Source organism: Emys orbicularis, chromosome 1 (assembly GCF_028017835.1).
Source record: "Emys orbicularis isolate rEmyOrb1 chromosome 1, rEmyOrb1.hap1, whole genome shotgun sequence".
In the NCBI taxonomy this organism is placed as follows: domain Eukaryota; kingdom Metazoa; phylum Chordata; order Testudines; family Emydidae; genus Emys; species Emys orbicularis.
Genome location: NC_088683.1, coordinates 137,071,035 through 137,097,123, shown reverse-complemented (window position 1 = coordinate 137,097,123; position 26,089 = coordinate 137,071,035). Strand labels below are relative to the sequence as shown.

At 41.4% G+C, this 26,089-nt stretch overlaps 1 protein-coding gene across 1 annotated transcript in view; it reads right to left on the bottom strand.

The window, feature by feature from the left end:
* Positions 1-7,126: 7,126 nt before the first annotated feature.
* The window catches only part of MRPS35 (mitochondrial ribosomal protein S35), a 53,522-nt gene continuing 34,559 nt past the window's right edge, over positions 7,127-26,089 (bottom strand). The window contains exon 8 of the mRNA XM_065412696.1: positions 7,127-7,922. Coding sequence (XP_065268768.1) covers positions 7,644-7,922 — 279 coding nt within the window. The 3' untranslated portion in view covers positions 7,127-7,643. The remainder of the gene's footprint in view (positions 7,923-26,089) is intronic.

Sequence of the window (26,089 nt, the reverse complement as noted above, 5' to 3'; positions counted from 1 at the left end):
GTCAAAAGTTAAATTGAACATGGATACTTAAATATGCCCATTCATCAGATGCATCAGAATACAATTTGAATTGCATCTCAAATACATCATACATTTTTATGTAAAACAGCCACGTTTTAGCATACTGTAATGCTTTCATTCTTGTATATTTACACTAATTTTTAATTGTCAGGATATGTTTAATGACTTTTTAGATACTAAGTTCTCGTCTCAGTAAGGCAGGGGTTCTCATACAGAGATCCACAGAACACTTGCTGGTAGTTTCCAGAACTGGGAGGCTACATGGTGGTGACTTTCAGCTGCTTTACGGTACTCTCTTAATTGCAAATAGCCTATAAAAGCAGCTGCAGTCAAGGAAGAGGAGCCAACATAGTTGCTTCCACTAGTAGCTCCTGCTACTTAGGGCTTGTCTATACTCACGCGCTGGTTCGGCGGCAGGCAATCGAACTTCTGGGTTCGATTTATCGCGTCTTGTCTGGACGCGATAAATCGAACCCAGAAGTGCTCGCCGTCGACTCCGGTAATCCTGCTCGGCGCGAGGAGTACGCGGAGTCGACGGGGGAGCCTGCCTGCCGCGTCTGGACCGCGGTAAGTTCGAACTAAGGTACGTCGACTTCAGCTACGTTATTCACGTAGCTGACGTTGCGTATCTTAGTTCGAACTGGGGGGTTAGTGTAGACCAGGCCTTAGAAGAGCTGCCATCAATGACTGGAACATTGCTGCTGTTGTGTGGAGTGACTCCACTAGTGGAATAAGTAAAAATCAAACACATGGAAAAGTGATACTGAAAAAATAAGAAGTTTCTGTAATTGCAACAGGGATGATGTATGAATAAGAATACAATGTCTACTCAAGAGCCTCTCTCTATTAAGATATGATTTACAGAATTGTGTAGTTAGTAGTATGAACCTCTACCCTGAGGCATGCATTTTAATATTGCTGCCATTGTACTATATATTTTAAAGGATGATTAGTTTGTTTTCCTCCCCTTTACAGACAGACATTTATATCTGGCCCCTGATCAGCTGTGTGAGCTCAAAAACCTCTCTGTGCATTTCTAAACTGGTGATAGTGATACTTAACCTCCTTGCAAAGTGATTTATTACATACAGTCAAAAAGCACTATATATATTATGGATTAATTTCTAGAAAGTAGGGAGAAAGTATTATTTTGGGATTGAAGATCCTGGAGTTTCCCCAGGATTCATATTTCAGTAAGGTCTTTTGGGCCTAAGTGATTGACATAGGAGAAGTTTTGTATAGGGGAAAGGAATATATAGAATGTAAAAAGGAAAATGTTTTTGGGACTACTTTCATAGTTGTGGGGAGGATTTGTTTAGTGTTTTTTAATTACACGGGGTGGGGGATTATCAATGGCAGCCACATGAAGGAACAACAAGAGTTTCTCAGGTTCCTATTTGGGAACCTAGCTGAGGAAGTTGTGTCCTTAACGGCCAACGTTGCAACATCATGCTCAGAGATATGGTAAGAGGGGGAGTGGGAGGCGGACAGCTATTCTCCTAGATTAACTCAGGAGTTCATTGCTACTGTGACAACCATGGGGCTACCATCGGTGCTTTCTGGCTGTATGTGTATAGCTGGCCACACTCTGGATCTCACGTATGGAGATATTACTCCCCTTGCTGAAGATCACATCATCACCTCATGTGGTCTGAAGTTAAGACGCACTGATCCAGTCAGGGCATGAGACTTAATTTAATAGCCTGGATAAGAAGAGCGGTGCTACTGACGACTATGAGGAAATACCACGGTCAACGGTCTGCCATAATACAAAAATCTTTAGTCCATGACTCTTAATACAATAGCTCTGAACTGAGCTGTTCCTTAGCTTCACCAAAAAAGATCACAATGTGTTGCAATAAATGAAACAAGGAAATAGCTAGTACATTAATGCACAAAGATCTTATCAGAGTCTGATTGCAACATCTAGACATTTTTTAAAGCAGCTCAGTGGGAGATACAGGTAAACTTAGCTTCCACCAAAGCACTGGCTTGGCTAATCTGAGTTGCCTCTACTGGATACAGAGCTGAGTTTCTCTCACTGCAAGGAATTTACAGTTTCTTTGTGAACACTGCATGGATTTGGAATCAACCATCTGTCCTGTCCCACAGACACAATGTCTCGAAGGGACAAATACAGTGGGCTTTTTTTCGCTCAAGTTTCAGCTGATGACAAGTTGAAGTGGAAGTGTTCGGAGTGCTTTGGACCATGACCTGCACACTAGCCCTATATTACTGTTGGCTGGTAAAGGCCAGCACTAAGATAACAGGCCCATTGTTGGTGAAGATAGTCAATGCCTCTTTGTCTGCCTGCAGGATGCCAGGAGTACTTTTCATGCCTTATTAAAGTTCAGATATTACTCCTGTCCCCCCTCCCCCTCCCACATACTAGATGCAATTTAGAATATTCACATTTAAATCAAGAAACAGTTACCAGGTGAATATAGCTGGATTGGTTGGTAATAGTGACCATAATATAATTAAATGTAACATCCCTGTGACAGGGAAAACACCACAGTGACCCAACATGGTAGCATTTCATTTCAGAAAGGGGGATTACACAAAAATGAGGAGGTTAATTAAACAAAAATTAAAAGGTACAGTGCCAAAAGTAAAATCCCTGCAAGCTGCATGGAAACTTTTAAGAGACACCATAATAGAGGCTCAACTTAAATGTGTACCCCAAATTAAAAAACACAGTAAGAGAACTAAAAAAAAGCCACCATGGCTAAATAACAAAGTAAAAGAAACAGTGAGAGGCAAAAAGGCATCCTTTAAAAGGTGGAAGTTAAATCCTAATGAGGAAAATAGAAAGGAGCATAAACTCTGGCAAATGAAGTGTAAAAATATGATTAAGAAGGCCAAAAACGAATTTGAAGAACAGCTAGCCAAAGACTCAAAAAGTAATAGCAATATATATATTTTTAAGTACATCAGAAGCAGGAAGCCTGCTAAACAACCAGTGGGGCCACTGGACGATCGAGTTGCCAAAGGAGCACTCAAGGATGATAAGGCCACTGCGGAGAGACTAAATGAATTCTTTGCATCGGTCTTCACGGTTGAAGATGTGAGAGAGATTCCCAAACCTGAGCAATTCTTTTTAGGTGACAGATCTGAGGAACTGTCCCAGATTGAGGTGTCAGTAGAGGAGGTTTTGGAACAAACTGATAAACTAAACAGTAATAAGTCACCAGGACCAGAAAGAACTCAAATGTGAAATTGCAGGACTACTAACTGTTGTCTGTAACCTATCATTTAAATCAGCTTCTGTACCAAATGACTGGAGGATAGCTAATGTGACATCAATTTTTAAAAAGGGCTCCAGAGGAGACAGCGGCAATTACAGGTCAGTAAGCCTGACTTCAGTACCGGGCAAACTGGTTGAAATTGTCATACACATAGATGAACATAATTTGTTGGGGAATTGTCAACATGGTTTTTGTAAAGGGAAATCATGCCTCACCAATCTACTAGAATTCTTTGAGGGGGTCAACAAGCATGTGGACAAGGGGAATCCAGTGATATAGTGTATTTAGATTTTCAGAAAGCCTTTGACAAGGTCCCTCACCAAAGGTTTTTAAGCAAAGTAAGCTGTCATGGGATAAGAGGGAAGATCCTCTCATGGATTGTTAACTGGTTAAAAGATAGGAAACAAAGGGTAGGAATAAATGGTCAGTTTTCAGAATGGAGAGAGGTACATAGTGGTGTCCTGCAGGGGTCTGTACTCGGCCCAGTCCTATTCAACGTATTCATAAATGATCTGGAAAAAGGGGTAAACAGTGAGGTGGCAAAATTTGCAGATGATACAAAACTACTCAAGATAGCTAAGTCCCAGGCAGACTGCGAAGAGCTACGAAAGGATCTCACAAAACTGGGTGACTGGGCAACAAAATGGCTGAAATTCAATGTTGATAAATGCAAAGCAGTGCACATTGGAAAACATAATCCCAACTGTACACATAAAATGATGTGGTCTAATTAGTTGTTACCATTCAAGAAAGAGATCTTGGAGTCATTGTGAATAGTTCTCTGAAAACATCCACTCAATGTGCAGTGGCAGTCAAAAAAGTGAACAGAGTGTTGGGAATCATTAAGAAAGGAATAGGTAAGACAGAAAATATATTGCCTCTATGTAAATCCATGGTACACTCACATCTTGAATTCTGCGTGCAGATGTGGTTGCCTCATCTCAAAAAAGATATATTGGACTTGGAAATTTTCAGAAAAGGGCAACAAAAATGATTAGGGATAAGGAATAGCTGCCGTATGAGGAGAGATTAATAAGACTGGGACTTTTCAGCTTGGAAAAGAGACAACTAAGGGGGAATATGATAGAGGTCTATAATATCATGACTGGTGTAGAGAAAGTAAACAAGGAAGTGTTATTTACTCTTTTCTCATAACACAAGAACTAGGGGCCACCAAATGAAATTAATAGGCAGCAGGTTTAAAAGAAACAAAAGGAAGTATTTTTTCACATAACTGTGAAAAAATACTGGGCCCTAATCTAATGCCTCACCCACTGGGTCACAAAAGCTCTATACTGTAATGCATAATCGCACGTAGTAGTAGTTAACGTTGCTTATGCAACTTTGGATTTGGTATTGCATTAACACTTTTACATTTAAATTTCCTGTTTTTTCACATAACGCACAGTCAACCTGTGGAACCTCCTTGACAGAGGAAGTTGTTGTGACAGTGTACCCCATGAGAAAAAAAAAAGAAAAAGAAAAGAGCAAGTTTTGATCCTCAGCTCCTTGGAGCTCTAACTTGCAAAAAAGTGACAATTATTCGGCTTTTTACTTTGTAACTAGAACCATTCAGCTGCCATAGAAAACAATTATCTCTGATTAAGGACACCCAAATCCAGGTGCCCTCGCTGGAGGAGGATCAATTTTCACCCTGCTCTGGATTACTAGAAACGTTTGATAAGTGAATCCAAGCTAGGTAGAAGTACTTCACATAGACTCCAGTTTTAATGGATTTTGCATTTCCTATACATTTTGTAGCACATCCCCTGTTAGATATGGAGTTAATGATACAAAAACTTCAGATTTTAAAATACTAATGTCGTAAAATGAAAATTAATTACCTATGCACTCCATTGCATCTATGAAGACTATTTCCATGCCAAAGTTGTTGCTTTCAAATTTCAGCAGTTTCATCTGAACATGCTCTGTTCAGGTCATAATTAGTAAAGTTTATGGCAGGCAGGAGAGTAATTGCATTCATTTGTACAGAGGAATAGAACTCAGGACCTCCTGTCACCCACTCATGTGTGCACAAGGACATTTTGATGGGGAAAAAGCAACAGAAACAAGAACCTTATCAGATTCTAAGCATCTCAAAATATGTCGAAAGTTACTCAAATCAGTCTACAGTGATTCTGCAGACTAGCCACTCCATTGTGCAGCTAAATTAGCTGAGCCTTAGTCCCTAGCTCTAAAAATCCCTCCCGTACATATTGAAAACAAATTTCCTCTGGTGTAAGGCTAGGCACTGATATAGAATTCATAGCATTTTCCAAGTCAAATTGCAGCTTTCAATTCTCCAGTGATTTCTGTTCCATACCTTTTCAAAAAAAGTTAGCAGTATATATATATATATATATAAACACACACACATTTTTATTCCCACTCAAAACCCAACATTCAAAAACAGCGGAACCATTTTTCCCCCTTGACACTTTCAAATAAAATTCACCGTGGTGCAGAGCTGAAAGGAGGGAATGTTTAATGGCGAAAAGGTGAAGGATTGCAAAGTTTTGACAGTCTGAAATATGAGTTTACTAAGCAAACATTTTCAATCTGAACTATAGCAGTTACCAAAGCTATATTACTATTTTATGTGCATAGAGGTACTTATTCCTGGATGAAAAACTGTGTTCCATTTGACAATGCCACTCCTTTTAGAAGGGGAATATACATTCCAATCTCAAAGGCTACATGTAGATGACGGAAGCTGCAGCAGCTGGAGTACCCATAAACCATGCAGAACAGCTCCAACAGAGTCCTAAACAGATGCACAAGAGTCACTTCCCTCCATTCCCCCAGTTCTGGTGCCTATGCTATGATGTTGCATCTTTTCTTCTTAACCAGCTGTGGCTGGGGGGCAGAACATTGTGACTGATGTTAAGCTTATTTAACCTTTTGTAGAATCTTTAATTCTGATGAAAAGCCACCCACGTGAAAGGGAAATATTTTTGTAACATGAATGCCTAATTTTGCTGGTACTAGTAGTTGTATTTTTAAATGTCATAGGATCTTAACCTCCTTAGTTTTTGAAGCTCACTTCTCTTTTCTTCCTTTTAAAAGTAAGTTCTCTTTTCACATTTTTTAGCATTAGGAACTATTTTTGATAATTGGTGAGTGCTAAAATTACCAACTACTTTCAGGTTTTCAGACCAGTTCTACTCAAAGAGCAATTACCAAAGGTAACATAATCCATATAATTCCTTCCTTCACTCATGGTGACAAGTTGGAACCTAGATGAATTTTCTGCACTATTACTCATGTATTTACTTGAGAGACAATTTAACACCCTTTCTGTATTAAGAGCAAGTCATATCCTTTAAAAATATTTAATTAATTTAACTTCCCATCATCTGTCACCCAAACTGTTTTTGTTCCTCTAATAAGACATGCAATTCTTACTTATGCCACATATTTATTGTAAAGATGTATGTGTATACTTTTATTTTGCATCCTTTCAGCCACTATTTAACCTTTCCCTCCCTTCTTTATGGTACACTACTCCATCCATTTTCTGTTCTGGACTTTATCCTGTTCCCCTTCCTTCAGAGATATACACGTCTATCTAAGGTACTTTATGTTATGTGCCTCACAACCTCCAATGCAGTTATCCTCCCAACTGCCCGCCACAGTAGGAGATAATGTTACCTTCATTTTTCCAGATGAAGGTAATGGAGGCGGAGAGAGACTAGAAGTAAAATTTTCAAATGCACACTAGACACCCACAGCTGGCCCGTGCCAGTCGACTCAGGTTTGTGGGGCTCCTGCTGCAGGGCTCTTTCATGGCTGTGTAGACTTCCGGACTCGGGCTGGAGCCCAGGCCCTGCCAGCCATGGGTTTTTCTTTGCTGTGTAGACATATCCTGTGTGCCCCATTTGCAGAAATGACTTAGGCACTCCGGATCCTAAGCCTCATTGAAATTCAGTGGAACTTAGGAGGTGCTTTTGAAAATCTTACCTTATGTGATTTACCCAAGGATACATAGAAGTCGGTGGTAGAGCAAGGAATTTGATCAGGGCCTCCTAAATCCCAGGCTAGAACAGCAGAACAGAGTGCTTAAGCCCATAAATACTCAGAAGGCTTCCCAGAAAAGACTTGATACAAATTGTATTGATAGAGGAAAAGGAGGATATTGGCAGAAGAGGAAACAAAATGTTTGTTGCTGACCCTTTTTGAATCTCTATTCACTCTAAATTCCATTCAAGGTTTTTGAAATTTTAAATTTTTATTAATTTTCTAAGGAAAACTTGTTTTGTTGAAGGTCCAGAAAAACCTGAATAACTGCATTCACAATTTCCTACAAAGTAATATTGTCATACATTATCTTTGTATATTGACATAAGATCAGAGATGTGCGTGGAATGTCAATTTTCACTGTAATGCTTGTAAATTCAGTAGTTTCGTCACAGATTCCTTGTACTGCAAAATGTTGTTTTCTGTTTCCCCTTCATTTTTAAGTACAACTACAGCGGTTTTGTAATTCTCAACTATCTCAGAGGCAAGCAGCTCTTCCCTAGTTACTTCAGTGGTTTTCTCTGCAGCTCTTATTCGAAGAAGCGTGTCCAAAGCATTCTTCTGAGAGGGGCTGTTATCCCAGATATACTCCTCCATGTCTGCTTCAGTCTTCTCGTTTTCCCACATTTCAGTTTTCTGAAAGAAAATAGACATCACCTTAAAAATGTTAGTACTGAATACTGAAGTAACAACCATCAGGAAAAATCTAAACTCTCACCCCTCTCCCACAAAAAATTGTTTAAGACTTTTGTCTTGGACGAAGTTCACTCCAGTGTAGAGTCTATGCAAAAAACCCTCAACAGAGCTTAAGTGAAATTTAAGAGGTGAACGGGCTTTGCGTTTGACCTCTGCACAGGGTGAATTTAACTCTGCGATTAAAGTTCAAATGCTATTGTAAATATAAGCCTGGAAATCCATTTCAAATCTGTATCATTTGGCATGATTACAGTAATCTGGAGAGAAAAAGAGCTGGCAGAAGCAAAAATTAGTTTTCCAGTTATGTAAAGTTACTGATTACAGTTCAAACGTCAAGAGAGAGAAAAAAAAAAGCCCAAATCCTTCAAAATGTTATTTTAAAATAATGGTCGAAATTCCACTGTCAACATTGAAGTAGCTCTGTATTTACACCATTATTGCCAACATTGGAATCTGACCCAAAGTTTGTGAAATGAAAGGAAGTTTTCCCTTCATTAGTTTGGAAGTTGGTACACCAGCCATTAGACTATCTGGATCAATAGGACTTCCTTTTGGTAGTCTCAGTTTGTGTAGTCAGACTAAGTCAAGTCACCAGATTTTTATCATTCCACACCAAATTGGACTCTACCTCAACACCTTTAGGACATATAGTCATGCAATGGATCACAATTCAATTCTCTTATGTATTTAGACTAAAGAACTTGATTAATCATCAGAAAATGACACAGCGCCCATCCATATAATGGCCAAGTGGTTTCAGATTGTGTTTTGAAAGAAGTAGTGGTGACATGCAGCTTGTCTCTCTAAACTCCTGATACACTATATTTCATCTTTTTCTTTTATGATCAAATTCCTTGAGTTGAATGATCATCATACTGGTGAAACATGAAATCATATTTCACTGACTATAGAGTCACACTGACAGGATGCTTAGGTTCTTCCACCACTGGGGTGAAAGATTAGGAGTGGATAAACGAATCCAAAGTGTAAAGGGAGGAGGGGCCTGAAGACTGACATCATCAGGGCAAAAAGGTGAAGAATTTCCAATGCTGTTGAATTGGTATTGCCCTTTAGAGCTACAGCCATGAAAGTTACCTTCAGTACTTTTCTGATTTGTCTCACCTTCTATGCACTCAGAGAAGCAGATGAGCTGGAAGATTGACACACCCTCCCCACCCCCCCAACCAAAGCCCAGAAGGGAGACTGTGGCAGGCATTTCCATGGCTGTAGCCTCTCTCTGCGGAGAGAGATCCTGTCACTTGTCCTGAGAGGGGAGTGGGAACAGTAGTCAAAACTTGTGTAAGCAGAAGGCACAGGGTGAGTGTGCTGAAAGAATCCATATGCTTCTACAATGGGGGCATTTTTTGCTCTTTCATTCAGTGTTGTCCACAAATTGACAAAAAGAATCAGCCTGCGGTAGAGCCAGAAGACAAACCAAGGACCTGCTAGGTGGGGGGAAAACATTCAAGTTTAGTGACTGGAGAACCTGCTTCCTTATGAAGGAAGCCAATAGGTCCAAAACAGTGGTTCTCAATGCAGGTCGCTTGTGGCCCAATCAGCACACACACACATATACATATACATTTTGTGTGGATGTGGCCCACATAACACAGAGAACTACATATGAGAATCACTGGTCCAGAACAATTGGGTAGAACTTAGACAATATTACCCCAGAGATTCAAGCTTTAGCAATTGCTAGCTAATATCTTTGTAGCAATACCCCCGGGCTCTGATCTAATCAGATAAGAAATTAAATAAGATGGGTTGTTGGTGTGTTCTTATATACAGAAGACAGCTCTCCTCAGTGCTAAGAAACTGATTTATTTATGACTTGGGGAAAGAGCACTGCCTACCAAGTTATCCCCACTTTCTGCAGCTCACAAATTGCTCCATAGGAGGACCTTTATCCAAGAAATGACAGCTAAATTCTCTTTAGTCAGTGCTGTGATCCTCTCATTTCAAGTTTCTTGTTTTTAGCACCATTGCCTGTAAACATTTGGGAGTAACTCTACTTGCAAGGAGTACACCATGTATCCAGAAGTTTTTCTTATACTGTAGCCCCTCATTTTGTTTCACTGCCTGCGCAGGAGATGGGTCAAATGGTGTGCCACGTAAACTGGCATTCTTGTGTATGTAATTACTATAATGTAAACTTCATTTAGGTCACACCATCACATTGTTTTAAATAGGTGAACATCACAACTTGTTATTTTCATTTTGATTTTGCTAAACAAACACTTATCATAACATATAATGAAAGACCACAACTGAGAAAAGCAACGTAACCATTTTGAACCTTTCATTTTTATGTTATGTTTTTGTTGCATTTAATGCTGAGGAAATCACTTCTGAAGAAAGTTATTTCTGTGGAAGTAAGTTAAAACAAGCACTCTACTAAAACGTTTATATCATATGTCCTTAATGAAATCCCTTAACTGGCAACTTTTCAGTAATCCTCCAGCTTTGCTAGCCATAATTAAGTTGCATTAGCAACAAACAAATGTAAAACTCAAATAAATCTGGCAAAAGATTTTTTAAGTCTGTTACCTAGTTAAAGTAGTTCTATACAAAACACATAATGCTTAATAATGGCTAGTATTATGAAAGCCAAAATGTTTTACATTTCCAACATATGGATCCAAGTTATGCCTTTGTGCTTGAGCCTGAATACACGATTTACAAATGCTTTAAGTGTTGCACCCAGAATATGGTAAATGGAAGCTCTCTTTTTTAAAATCTACAAATCCAAATGTTGTTAAATCAGAAACACAGATTAACATCATGAAAAGTCTCATGTGACTGACATTTAAAGAACCTGGGCACAATGCAAAGCAGAAATAAAAACCTTATTCAGTCATTAAAGGGGGAAAATTTAGTGCTGTAATCTGCACCTGCAGAGCACCAGTAAACAAATGGGTACAATGAAGCGCTCTCTGTATGCATCATGAGATTTCAGCCAATGTTAACACTTACACTTTTTAAAAATAAACTTTATTAATAAAACTTTAACACTTATACATTCTTAAAAGTTAGCAAAGTTATCCTGCTTTTCATACCAGTCACTTGTTGCACACTCTCTCCAGGGCAGTTTGTCCAGTTCAGAAAGAATTTTTAAAAAAACAACAACCTCTCACAGGTATAGGGTTTCTCAAAAGTAAAGGAATGAGTGTTGCACCTGGTCAGTCCTGGACCAAACTCTCGTTATTTGCCAGAATCATGTCCTAGGTTCAACAAAAGATCATTGTGAGGCCTTTGAACTCCTTTAAGTTCCAGCAGAGGTAATAAAAACTAATTATGGTCATTACATTTATCTCTTCAGGAAAATCCTTCTCTGTGCACATTAACTGATGGGATTTCAAAGATGGATGTTGATAAACAGATTAACACAGCTTCCCATCTCTCTTGAACAGTGCAATGCAAAGGGATTTTAAATTAGACCAATGAAATTGTAAAGTATTACTAGTTTGTAAGCTTTGCAAACAGGTTGGAGTGTCAAAGTAATTCTTAAAATAAAACAGACTGCTTCTAAGGATGGGGTATGGGTGTGATTTCAAAATATGTTCCTTTGCTCTGTTACAAGAAGCCAGAATCATTTGCTGAAATGTTGGTGGCCATCCTTCAAAATGAAATGTTATCCTAGCATACATAGATCCAGAAGTATATCATAAAACAGGAAACTGAACAGAAACTAGATTTTTGCAGGCTGATTGTATTAAGTAAATTTAAAGACCTTTCAACCAGAAGATTTACTGCAAGAGTAAAAATAAATGAACCTGGAATTACACTTCCACCTGATAACACATTAGGGTAATCAAACCCATATGTGAACTCACTAATAGGAATGCTACAACAAAACATTGATGTCTCAGTTTAAAGGGTTGTAAAGTGTGCCAATGAGACAGTGATGCAAAAACCAAGTACATCAATATGAAGTCTTAATTCAGAGTGGTAGCTGCCCATTTCTTCTCCTGCAAAATTCAATATTTGAGTGAAGGATGCAGTGAGCGCTTTAACTTTGAATAAAGTTTGACAGTTGGAATATTCAAACTGTGTGTGTTTACCATTTTTCTGGACTCACTGCTGTATTAGGTTAAAAACCTTAAATATATGCTTACTCAATAAGCTGGACTGAAATGGCTCTTTCAAACACATACAGTTTCCAAGAAGCATTAGCCAGACCCATCTAAAGGTGCATTCACCTGATAGTGCAACTGGTTCTGCAGTAAACACTTCCAATGAAAGCTATAGAACATTTTTCTTTTAATATAAGTTCAGAAAATGTCTGAAATGGATACTACAAATGAGATTTGGGGGATTTCTGCACTCCCCAGAACAGGTGATGAGACTATTTTTTAAAATGCCATAATGAGAATAAAGGTGTGTTACTATGCAAATCTTTTATATCAATTGTGAACCTCCCCAAATAGGGGCTTATAACTGAATTGCTGACAAAGCCTTAATATTAAAAACTGGATTCAAGACAATACCAAAAAGCCTCATTATAAAATGACTCTATAAACATACAAAAATGAGTGATTTTTAATCACTTAAGAAGACATTTAAATCACATTTTTCTTGGCTTTTCTTTCAGTTTAGCAAATTGGCGGCTGCAGTAATACCCAGGATTAAGGTTGCCAAATCTTCTGATGTGTCTTTTTAGAAAAGTTAAATAGTTAAACTATTTTAAAACTCATTGTAAGTGGCACACAGAAAAATTAAAGGCAATTAGAAATACTTATGAACTCACGTTAGTCAATTTTCCTGTCAACAGCCTGAATAGTTAACACATTAATCAGAGATTTAATGCTGTTCAACAAAAATGCAAGTATTTTTTAGTTTTTTTACAAACCTGAAAATGGAAGTTTAACCTGAAGATACCCTAGAATGAGTAAACCTGTCTCTTTCTACTATGCTGAAATAGAATGCATTTTAGCTACTTCATGGACCTGTCTCACAAATTTACAAGTAGTAATAAAGAGCAATGATTTGGAACATACTAACTCAGTTGAGCACCTCCAAAAACTGTCAAAACTATTTACATACCCATCACTGTGCATATACTATATCCTTGAACTGCACTTACAAATTCTTAGCTAGCAACTTGAAAGATAAGTATACATGTAAGAACACTTAATGGGCAAAATATACTTAAAAACATCTCTGTCTGATAGAATTCACTACGTTAACTGTAAATGCTGCTATAGGGAACTTACTCTTATGTATCCTGGAAGGTGAGCTTCAAAGCAAAATATATTTATAACACAGAAATCTTGCTTTAAGTTTTAAAATCAAAGCATACCTGTCAAATGTCACATCTGAAGCACATTTGCCCCAATGTCACTTTTACCCATGTCAACTGAAATGTCACTACATAGAATCAGGGATACAAACAATGAGTGAAGTTTCCCCTTCAGCTCCCTCTCCTCCCAGGTGCTAGAGATCACTCAAGAGATTCTGAACAAGAGGCTTCCACCCATCACTCTCTTTATGCCTCTCTGAAGAACAATGGGAACGAATAGGTGGATAGGACTGCTGTGTCCTGGTCCCGCCCCCAGGAAGTAGTCATGGTATGAGGGAGAGAGCACCACAGGAGTTATAAAGAAATTCAATGGGGAAGTGTGGAGATGGGAGACAGGATCATTGCAGGAAGAGGGCAAATTAAAAGCAGAAAAAGAATGAGCCAGTGGTACCAAAGAGACAAGGATAAAGAAAAAACAGGTATCTCTGTCTCAGAACAATGCAGGTTGTAAAGGAGGAAGGATGATCTTATAACTAATGACAACTCCTGGGTTCCATGTCCAGCGCTGCTACTGACTTACTAAGCGACACTATTACCTCTATCACTCAATTTGGCCATCTGTACAATGGAGATAACACTGATCTTGGGATGGAAGTACCTGTACTTTTTTGCATCTTTTGGTTGTGTAAAGATCATCTGAAAGGTTTAAGTCCAAACAAAGGTTTTCAGAAAGCAAAGATCTTATGGAGACTAGAGAACGAGTGAGATAATGACATCAAAAAACTAAAAGCTAATATGAGAGGAAAAGGAATATTTTAAGGAGGCTTTAAAACTTTGGATTTTTTGCTCAATACCTATACCTGATAAACACTTAGGGTATGTCTACACTACGAAATTAGGTCGAATTTATAGAAGCCGGTTTTACAGATATCGGTTTTATACAGTCGATTGTGTGTCTCCCCACATAAAATGCTCTAAGTGCATGAAGTCGGCGGACCGCATCCACAGTACCGAGGCTAGCGTCGACTTCCGGAGCGTTGCACTGTGGGTACCTATCCCACAGTTCCCGCAGTCTCCGCCGCCCATTGGAATTCTGGGTTGAGATCCCAATGCCTGATGATGCAAAACAGTGTCGCAGGGGGTTCTGGGTACATGTCGTCAGGCCCCTCCCCCTCCGTCAGAGCAACGGCAGACAATCTATTCACGCCTTTTTACCTGGGTTACCTGTGCAGACAACATACCACGGCAAGCATGGAGCCCGCTCAGCTCAGCGTCACCATATGTCATCTGGGTGCCGTGGTACTGCATTGCTACACAGCAGCAGCAGCTAACTGCCTTTTGGCAGTAGACGGTGCAGTATGACTGGTAGCCTTCATCGGCTATCTGGGTGCTGGCAGACATGGGGCTGCATTGCTACACAGCAGCAGCCCCTTGCCTTTTGGCAGTAGATGGTGTATTACGATTGATATCCGTCATCGTCGTATTCCAGTTCAATCAGAGGCACCTGGGCAGACATGCTTTGTCTCCTGGAGACTCAGTCCTGCCGGCAGTCCTACTGAACCGTCTTGACGATGATGGCTAGCAGTCGTAGTACAGTATCTTCTGCCAAGCACCCAGAAGATGCCGAGGGCTATCAGTCATGCTGCACTGTCTGCTGCCAGCTTAAGATGTAAAAAATAGATGTATTCATTTGCTTCCCCCTCCCTCCGTGAAATCAACGGCCTGCTGAACCCAGGGTTTTGAATTCAATCTTTGGGGGGGCCATTCTGTGTGACAGTTGTTTGTGTTTCTCCCTGATGCACAGCCACCTTTGTTGATTTTAATTCCCTGTACCTGTACGCCATGTTGTCACTCGCCCCTCCCTTCCTCCGTCAGACAATAGTTTCGCACCTTTTTTCAGACCAGACGCCATAGCACTGGGATCATGGAGCCCGCTCAGATCACTGCGGCAATTATGAGCACTATGAACACCACGCGCATTGTCCTGGAGTATATGCAGAGCCAGGACATGCCAAAGCAAAACCAGGACCAGCCGATGAGGCGATTGCAGCGCGGCGATAAGAGTGATGAGGAAATTGACATGGACATAGACCTCACACAAGGTACGGGCCCCAGCAATGTGCAAATCATGGTGTTACTGGGGCAGGTTCATGCCGTGGAACGCCGATTCTGGGCCCGGGAAACAAGCACAGACTGGTGGGACCGCATCATGTTGCAGGTGTGGGACAATTCCCAGTGGCTGCGAAACTTTCGCATGCGTAAGGGCACTTTCATGGAACTTTGTGACTTGCTTTCCCCTGCCCTGAAGCACCAGAATACCAGGATGAGAGCAGCCCTCACAGTTGAGAAGCAAGTGGCAATAGCCCTGTGGAAGCTTGCAACGCCAGACAGCTACCGGTCAGTCGGGAATCAATTTGGAGTGGGCAAGTCTACTGTGGGGGCTGCTGTGATCCAAGTTGCAAGGGCAATCAAAGACCTGCTGATATCAAGGGTAGTGACTCTGGGAAATGTGCAGGCCATAGTGGATGGCTTTGCTGCAATGGGATTCCCAAACTGTTCACTCTACTTCCCTGTAAACCAGGTTCACTCTACTTCCCTGTAAACCAACCGCCCCACCCTCCTCTCCCCCCTTCGAGCACCGCTTGCAGAGGCAATAAAGTCATTGTTACTTCACATTCATGCATTCTTTATTAATTCATCACACAACTAGGGGGATAATTGCCAAGGTAGCCCGGGAGAGGTGGGGGAGGAGGGAAGGAAAAGGACACACTGCAGTTTAAAACTTTAAAACTTTAACTTATTGAAGGCCAGCCTTCCGATGCTCAGGCAATCATCTGGGGTGGAGTGACTGGGTGGCCGGAGGCCCCCCCACCGTGTTCTTGGGCGTCTGGGTGAGGAGGCAATGGGACTTGGGGAGGAGGGCTGTTGGTTACACAGGGGCTGTAGCAGCGGTCTCTGCTCCTGCTGCCTTTCCTGCAGCTCAACCATATGCCGGAGCATATCAGTTTGATGCTCCAGCAGCCGGAGCATATCAGTTTGATGCTCCAGCAGCCGGAGCATTGACTCTTGCCTTCTGTCTGCAAGCTGACGCCACCTATCATCTTCAGCCCGCCACTTGCTCTCTTCAGCCCGCCATCTCTCCTCTCGTTCAAATTGTGCTTTTTTGCACTCTGACATTGACTGCCTCCACGCATTCTGCTGTGCTCTTTCAGCGTGGGAGGACATCTGGAGCTCCGTGAAGATATCATCCCGAGTCCGCCGTTTTCTCCTTCTAATCTTCGCTAGCCTCTGCGAAGGAGAAACATTTGCAGCTGGTGGAGGAGAAGGGAGAGGTGGTTAAAAAAGACATTTTAGAGAACAATGGGTACACTCTTTCACATTAAATTTTGCTGTTCACATTACACAGCACATGTGCTTTTGTTACAAGGTCGCATTTTTCCTCTTATATTGAGGGCCTGCCGGTTTGGTGTGAGAAATCACTCACGCAGTGCCAGGCAACAGATTTCGGCTTGCAGGCAGCCATGGTAAGCCACAGTCTTTTGGCTTTTTTAACCTTTATAACATGTGGGAATGGTTTCAAACAGCAGTGCCCTCATTTCCCATACCAAGGACCCACTGGGTTGGCCATTTAAAATGGGTTTGCAATGTAAAAGGAGGGGCTGGGGTTTTCGGGTTAACATGCAGCACAAACCCAACTACCCCCCCCCCCAAACACACACACAATTCTCTGGGATGATCACTTCACCCCTCCCCCCCACCGCGTGGCTAACAGCAGGGAACATTTCTGTTCAGCCGAGCAGGAACGGGCACCTCTGAATGCCCCCTTAATAAAATCACCCCATTTCAACAAGGTGACTGTGAATGATATCACTCTCCTGAGAATAACAAAGAGAGATAAGGAATGGATGTTGTCTGCATGCCAGCAAACACCGGGACCATATGCTGCCATGCTTTGTTATGCAATGATTCCAGACTACGTGCTACTGGCCTGGCGTGGTAAAGTGTCCTACCATGGCGGACGGGATAAGGCAGCCCTCCCCAGAAACCTTTTGCAAAGGCTTTGGGAGTACATGAAGGAGAGCTTTCTGGAGATGTCCCTGGAGGATTTCCGCTCCATCCCCATACACGTTAACAGACTTTTCCAGTAGCTGTACTGGCCGTGATTGCCAGGGCAAATAAATCATTAATCATTAAACACGCTTGCTTTTAAACCATGTGTAATATTTACAAAGGTACACTCACCAGAGGTCCCTTGTGTGCCCTCAAGGTCTGGGAGCACGCCTTGGGTGAGTTCGGGGGTTAGTGGTTCCAGGTCCAGGGTGATAAACATATCCTGGCTGTTGGGGAAACCGGTTTCTCCGCTTCCTTGCTGTGAGCTATCTTCATTGTCTTCATCATCATCATCTTCCGCGTACCCCGAACCCGCTTCCCTGTTGCGTGATTCTCCATTGATGGAGTCAAAGCACACAGTTGGGGTAGTGGTGGCTGCATCCCCTAGAATGGCATGCAGCTCCGCGTAGAAGCGGCATGTTTGTGGCTCTGCCCCAGACCTTCCGTTTGCCTCTCTGGCTTTGTGGTAGGCTTGCCTTAGCTCCTTAATTTTCACGCGACACTGCTGTGCGTCCGTTATGGCCTCTGTCCTTCATGGCATTTGAGACTTTTTCCTAATATTTTGCCATTTCGTTTACTGCTACGGAGTTCAGCTAGCACTGATTCGTCTCCCCATATGGCGAGCAGATCCCGTACCTCCCGTTCTGTCCATGCTGGAGCTCTTTTGTGATCCTGGGACTCCATCATGGTTACCTGTGCTGATGAGCTCTGCGTGGTCACCTGTGGTCTCCACGCTGGGCAAACAGGAAATGAAATTCAAAAGTTCGCAGGGCTTTTCCTGTCTACCTGGTCAGTGCATCTGAGTTGAGAGTGCTGTCCAGAGTGGTCACAATGAAGCACTGTGGGATAGCTCCCGGAGGCCAATAACGTCGAATTCCGTCCACACTACCCCAAATCCGACCCGCAAAGGCCGATTTTAGCGCTAATCCCCTCGTCGGAGGTGGAGTAAAGAAACCGGTTTAAAGGGCCCTTTAAGTCGAAAGAAAGGGCGTCGTCGTGTGGACGTGTCCAGGCTTAATTTGATTTAACGCTGCTAAAGTCGACCTAAACTCGTAGTGTAGACCAGGCCTTAGATGAAAGACTGGGGAGGTTGATCTTCAGAGACATCCTTTCTCCCAACGCAAGACTCTGCACCGTATATTTGAGAGCCTTTCCCTCCCCAAAATTCTTCAGCAAATCCAGAAAAGATAAGATTTGACATTGAAGGTATTTCTAATGGAATGGTAAGTCAAATGGAGCATTATTTTTTTTTTTAAATTTAAAATATTTTAGACCACCTTTAACTTAGTTTCTGTTTTTGCTTCAAGTTCTCTTTTAGAAGAGACATGCCGACATGGTATTCCACTGAAACACATGGAAACAATGCATGATTTGGCATGTACAGGGATTCACCCCAAAAGAAGCTGTGTTCACTAGTAAGAGGTGTGTCCTTGAGTTCACTAGTATTTTACCTTGTGTTAAGACAAGGCAGTGTGCAATTTTCAAACAAATTAGCATGTCAGCTAGTTTAACTCGACCAGCTAATTTGTATGAAAACTACAAATTCCCTTGTCTTCACTATGATTTTACAAGTTAGTGAACTCAAGATATGAACACACCTTTCCTCCTAGTACAGCCTTTGAGATAAGCGCTTGAACCCCAGCCTGCATAGTTTCACCGTACAGCCCCACAAAGACACCCAGTCAAATGATTTGTTGTATGTAAGCTTGCTTAGGTTATTTCAAATCCCTTCCCCCTCCCCCTCCCGGGCAACTACTAAATAGAACTCCAATGTGTGACGCTGGCAGACCAGGTGCCAGCTCATGCCAAGGCCTCTCTGAACACTGACAAATGCAGAGTTGGAAACCGGTCTGGCTTATCTGTGGGCTAGTATAGTTAAAATATACATTAGTGTTATAAGAATGTGCTTAGTGTTTAGACTTTATGGAATGCTTGTAGGATGTGCATGTATTAATCCTACTTATAATATATGTATCCAATGGTATAAAGTTATATTGAGTGTTTGCATTGTCAACCTCCGTAATTGTGTAACTCACCAAAGAGGAAAAGAAGCTTTAATTAGGATAAAGTGCTCATCCTGCACACTGGATGGCCCACTGAAGGCAAATGAGGCATTGTGTAGCATCAAAGGACAGAGACTTTGTTGATGGCATTCCTAACTCTGTCAAGGAAAAGGGAAACCTGTATACGAACTCATCCCATTGCCTCGGAATCTGGGGTGAAGGGACTAAAAAAATCCCTGACAAGGAGAAACTCGGTCTCTGGACTCTGAGGGGTAAAGTTTCCTAAACATAAGCAAGAGACCCCTGTGCTGCTTGGCATGGGTCATCCCTAAAGTACACACAAAGCTGATTATAGAAGCTTACATTACCTTTATAAATCTACGACTAACTCATTTGTGTGTATATGTTTTCTGTTTTAACATTGTAAATAACTTATTTTCTTCTCTTAGTTAAAAAAATCTTTAGTTAGTTCATTACAGGATTGGCTACAGGTGTCGTCTTTGGTTTGAGATCTGAGTACAACTGACCTGGGGTAAGTGACTGGTCCTTTGGGACTGTGAGTAACCTGAATATTGTGATTTTGGGGGTAACGTGACCCTCTATCACATAGTCCAGCTTACCTGGCCGGCAAGACAGACTGGAATATTTCAGGGGACTGTCTGTGACTCCATGGTAAGACTGTGACAGTGCTTTAGGAGTTCATGCTTGTTACTGGGTTGGGGAAATCTAATTATAGAACATACAACCAGTTTGGGGTTTCTACCCTGCTTTTTGACAATCTGCCCTGAGGCTGGCACTCACAGTCCTGAGTCACTCCAGAACAATGCCATATTGTTTCCCATTTAAACATAGAAAGTTTGGAACTTTCCATTAATTGGAATCACTATTCTCACTTGCAATAGTAACACCAGGAATAAAATTGTAATATGTGAAAAGCACTTAATGAAAGCCTCTAAAGAGCAGCTCTGGACTAAAGGGGAAATGCATCAGAATCTGCACGTGTGATTAAGTTTAGTTATTCTTATCTAATTTATTCTCTCACTATTCCAAATAAACTAAAAGGCTAATTTTAATAGTTATCCTAGAATGGGATATCTATCCAATCTATCCCATTGGCCGGGAACAGCAAACTGGGGCCACTGGGAGCTGTGGGCGGGCGGCCAAGCCTGCAGACGGTCAATGTAAACAAACTGTCTCGTGGCCCGCCAGTGAATTACTCTGACGGGCCGCAGATTGCCCACCACTGATCTAGACTGAGATCACCAAATTCTCTTCACTTTTGATTTTAAGGATTTGAATTCAGGTTTCCAGGACGGATGGATTACTAATTCCAGATCCCTGAATACTACTTAGCCCCTTGCTTTATATACATACAGAACTACCTTTTAAAATTTATTTTAATGACAGGAATACTCTTTGCAAATTAAATTGTTAAGTAACAGGTGGACAATAAAAAACAAGTATAATGCATCATAATTAAGGCTAGGTTTATGTCACGGAGGTCATGGAAGTCATAGAATCTGTGAGTTCCAGAGACCTCCGTGACATTCTGTGCTTCAGCCCAGGGGCTGCCGGACTCCGGAGCTGGCAGCCAGCAGGGCCCTGGCAGGGTTCCAGCAACAGGCAACAGAAGTGACAGGTGACAGATTCCTGAGGGGGCCCTCCTCAGGGTTCCAGCAATGGGCGACAGCCTCATGCGGGGGGGGGGGGGGGGAGGGGGAGGGGGAGAAGAGGAGGGGGGAAGAAGTAGGATGCCTCAGGCGAGTGGCTAGGGGTGTCCCATTTTCTCTTTGGGAAATATGGTCCCCTGCAGCTCCCAGCTACCGTGGGAGAGGGCCCCCTCCCTGCAGCTTCCAGCTGCCATGGGCGAAGGGGGAACCCCACAGCTCCCAGCCACCCCAGTGGCAGGGGAAACCATGTAGCTGCAGCAGCAAAAGTCACAGACAGGTCACAGCACAGAATTTTTGTTTATTGCCTGTGACCTGTCCATGACTTTTACTAAAAATAACCATGACAAAATCTTAGCCTTAATCATAAGACATTCAGCAGTCAAAATTAAATATTTTAGTTGTAATGTATACAGTGCACCAGTAAATATACTGTAGCATATTTTGTAAAAAGTAATATCTTAGAAAGTATAAATTACTATATACCAATGTGTTTGAGTAGTACAGGGAGGGAGCCTTTATTACATTGATTATAAAGCACAGATTAGCAATTTTCTAGTGTATTCTGACAAAGTCCCAAAAAAAGGAGTAGGTGCACAATACACATTGTTCAGGAAAAATGTTGCAAACATGCAGGTTTAACTTCCAAACCTTTCAATTACTGCTACAATCGAGGAATTGCAAGGAAAAGCTCCAGCAACTGGTATTCACTTGGTCTCCAATAATTTTCACTTTAAAGTTTAACTAGGGATTGAACTACATACAGTTTTTGGACCAATTCAACTAGATTGGTTTAAGAACCAATTTAGGTAAATCAATCCAATCTCCTAACATGGACATATATAATTTAAAAGTGTTTTTAGCTTTGCCGATGCAAGCGGACACACACACTCACTCACTCAGGGCTTGTCTTCACTACCCGCCGATCCGGCGGGTAGCAATCGGTCTATCGGGGATCGACTTACCGCGTCTAGTGAAGACGCGATAAAATCGATCCCTGATGGCTCTACCGTCGACTCCGGAAATCCACCGCGGCAAGAGGCGGTAGCGGAGTCGACGGCGGCGCGGCAGCGGTCGACTTGCCGCCGTCCTCACAGCCAGGTAAGTCGACCTAAAATACGCCACTTCAGCTACGCTATTCACGTAGCTGAAGTTGCGTATCTTAGGTCGACCCCCCGCTGTAGTGTAGACCTAGCCTCACTCAGCGCAGCTTAGAGGGAACACAGGAAGTTTTTCGTATGTCCAAACTGTAAGATTAGTTAAGCTCTTAAATTACTTAGGGAGATTGTGGAATCTCAGTCACTGGCGGTTTTTAAGAACAGGTTAGCCAAACACCTGTCAGGGATGGTCTAGATAAATTTAATCCTGCCTCAGTGCAGGAGACTGGACAGTCCTACCTTTCTATGATTCCAATCTTTTTTGTTGCCTTTTACTGACTTTTTTAAAATTTCTGCTACATAGAAGAGGCAGGGAGGAGCTCAGAAATGAGCACAATATTTTAAGAGACAAGGTGTGTGAGGTAATACCTTTTATTGGACCAACTTCTGTTGGTGAGAGAGACACACTTTTAGTGGGGGCACTAAACTACAGGGGTGTTAATACGCCACTTCGCCTTGAATGATTCCTCAGATTATGTGCTAACTACTTATGCCATTCGATTTTTAGCTGTGACATTTAGTACCTTTTCCAGACCTGACAAAGTCCTCTGTATAACTTGAAAGCTTGTCTCTCTCATCAACAGCAGTTAGTCCAAAAAAATATTATCTCACCCACCTTGTCTCTCTAATATCCCAGGACCAACAGGGCTACACCACCGCTGCATACTAAACAAGTCAACTAATTTTTCCAGTTCACTGTTCCTCCTCTTTTCCAGATCATTAATATTAAGCAGAGATCCTTACAACATTACTTATTAATTTCCTTCCATCTTGAAAATTGATTTTTTATTTCTACTTTGTTTCCAACCCACAAAAGAAGTTTAAATCTCAATGATTATTCCTACATAAATGAGAAAGATCGGTTTATGCCTCCTTTAACCACTTGATGGCAGCAAACTACCATTCTTTTGACACTAATAAAATTTTTTTCTTAGTGCTATTATACTTGCATCCATCCAAAATTAATATAAGGACCACTACATGCCTATTATAATTACTGCTTTGTGTACCGCTATCAACAGCAAGACACTTCATTAAAGTTCTCTCAATGCTGCCCTTTTTGTTTGGCAACGTAGACTATGTCCACCACAGGCCCTTTCCTGGGAACAATCTGCAAAGCCAAGACACAAAACACAAGGAACGGAGTCTAGACCATCCAAACTGGGAACAGAACAAGACTTTAGTAAACTTTCTCCCCACCAACCCAAACATTACAGCATCAAATAAAGAGTACAGTAGAACAAAGCATAGGGTCATTCAGGCATTAGTTAGAAAATTGCAGTTCGTACGAACAGCAAACTGGCTATTCAGACAGCTACTACATGGTGTGTAAAAACTAATAATGTACACGTTTTAACTTAATTACTGATTAAGATGAAAAAGCTGCAAAATATAAAATGTTAAGCATTACTATATATTTTCAAAATATTGTAATCAATGTTTTAAAGTTTGTATGTTGGAAATTGTCACCACAATGTCATCACTTTTGGTGACAAAACATGAAAGCCTGCCTTCCTCAAACTCCTGTGCATAGGCTTATATGGCAGAAAGTTTGCTATGGAAAGGTAAAGTGTAGCGCCTCTACCTTTAAATCTCACCACAATGTATGACAATCAGCATAACAACGATATCAAAGCTAACCAATTAAGATAACCTCAGATTTTCCAAGGTCATTGATGCAATGAAGACATTCACTGTTTGGGAGTACTGTCTCCTGGTTTTTGTTTGTTCTGTAAGCAGCACTGCAGAGCCCGTCAAGGCTGTTTGGGGGATCTTACTTGTGCATTTTCAAATTTCATCATGTTGTTTTATTTTTAAATGCACACTTAGCTTTCAGTTTCCTGGCTAACATCTAGGCCTCTGAGAAAAGCATAGTTTTCATCTGAAGAGGGACTGTATAGAAAAAAAGCAAAACAAAAAACTCACTGTGAAACTCCAATGTTGTTTCAATATTTCCATATCAAATTGGATAAAATTTTTGTCAGGATTGCAAACAACCTGGAATCTAAAAGTTAATATGGGCATCTGCCTTCTTATGCATCTTCATTAGCACTAGAGAGGCTGTAGACAAATTAAGTTCTGCATTAGAGCTATGCAACCCCATTAGCCAACCTACAATTTGCACAGGTGTGACCAAGGACATAATATAACTTATAGACAATTACTGGTGAAGCTGCATGGGGGGGGGGGGGGGGAGAGAGAGAGGAGAATCCAACTTGGTTTCAAGATTGCAGGTTGAGTATGCAGGGCTGGCAGTTTGACTTGTGAATTGAGAAAGTTTGACACAGTGTATGTCAAACTCCTCTATGTTGTATGCAGTGTAGTTGTAGCCGTGTTGGTCCCAAGTCCAGTGACCTGAAGAAGAGTTCTGTGTGGTTTGAAAGCTTGCGTCTCTCACCATCACAAGTTGGTCCAATCAAAGATTACCTCTCCTACCTTGTCTTTCAAAAATCCTCTATGACAGTCACTTTACTGGGTATAATCATATTAAGTAATGCTACAAATATGAATTAACTGCACCTTAATTTAAAAAAAATATAAAATTGCACAGTGACATGATCTAGTGAAGTTTGCTCTTCTCTTCCTTGTGTGGCTGTTTCCCTCCCACCTCCCAGTTCTGTCCCCAACACCATACTGCCTTGCAAATCAATCACATTCATTATCAGCTCACTGATGTGTTGCCAATATTTTTAACAGGTCCCCACAGAAAATGTTTTACTTAGCCTGTGATTAGAGGATGGATGAAGGATTAGAGGATTTATTACTTTGTTTTCCCATTTAAACAAATGGATTTAAATGAACTGTAACCAAGGAAGGAAGCAACACAGTTGGCAAATGAACATAAATGAAATATGATGGAAATGCTTACACTTTATTAAATAGAAATCTATCCAATATAGGAGAATAAGAAGTGTTCAACTTCAGTAATTTGTAAAGGGGTGGGAATGACATTTTTCAATAGGATATAATTTTCAAAAGTACCTAAGGGACTTAGGAGCTTAAATCCCATAAACCTTCAATGAGACAGGGTCCTAAGTACATAATTCTCTTTTGAAAATTATGCTTTTGAAAAATGTACCCAAAGACTTTAGGGAGTCCAGGCATAGCTTCCTCCAGGGGTTTTACCCTGCCCCCGACAAATATCTAATACGTGGGGCAATCAGGTACATTCCAAAGAGAACCGGAGCCCCGCTGATTAAGAAGTCTTCTTATGCCAGGGATGTGTTAGCATTATACTGTGTGGGAATGAATGCCAGAAACAGGGAAATCATCCTAGTTCTCCCTTCAAAATGGTCGTGGAAACTTAAACTTCACACTTTGCCAAATTTGCCCCATACTTACAGATCTCCCAGGGAAACATACACTTTGGTAAACTTGGGGCCCGATCCTGGAAAAAGTGCTGAGTGTTCTCAACTTCCATAGGAGTTTGCAGGATCAGACCATTTGTGGGATCAGCATGTGGGAAGACACTTTCAATTATGCCTGCGTAGTGGCTTCAAGTAAAACCATAAAATGTGTTAGAAGTGTTTCCACACCTTCTTTGGGTGCCTCACCTGTTCACATGGCTCCAACTACCCACCTTTACACAGGTGATTCACAAATCTACTTCTCCCACTCCTGACTTGTCTCCATGTGTATAATTCCTCATCTCAGCCTGTCTCTCCAGCCCCTCTTTCTAAATATCTCTGACAAAAACTTAACACGGCAGAATGTGAATTCCTGATCTTTCCTCTCAAGGTCTCATCTTCACCCCATTCTCAGTCACTGTTGAAACCACAACAATCATCTTGTCATTCATTCAGGCTCATAATCTAGGTGGTAGTCAGACTTCTTCCTCTCCCTTGCCCCTCACATCCAGTCACACTTTCTCCCTCCATAGCATTTCCAAAATCTGACCTTCGCACACTCTCGTGTTAAAAGACTACCT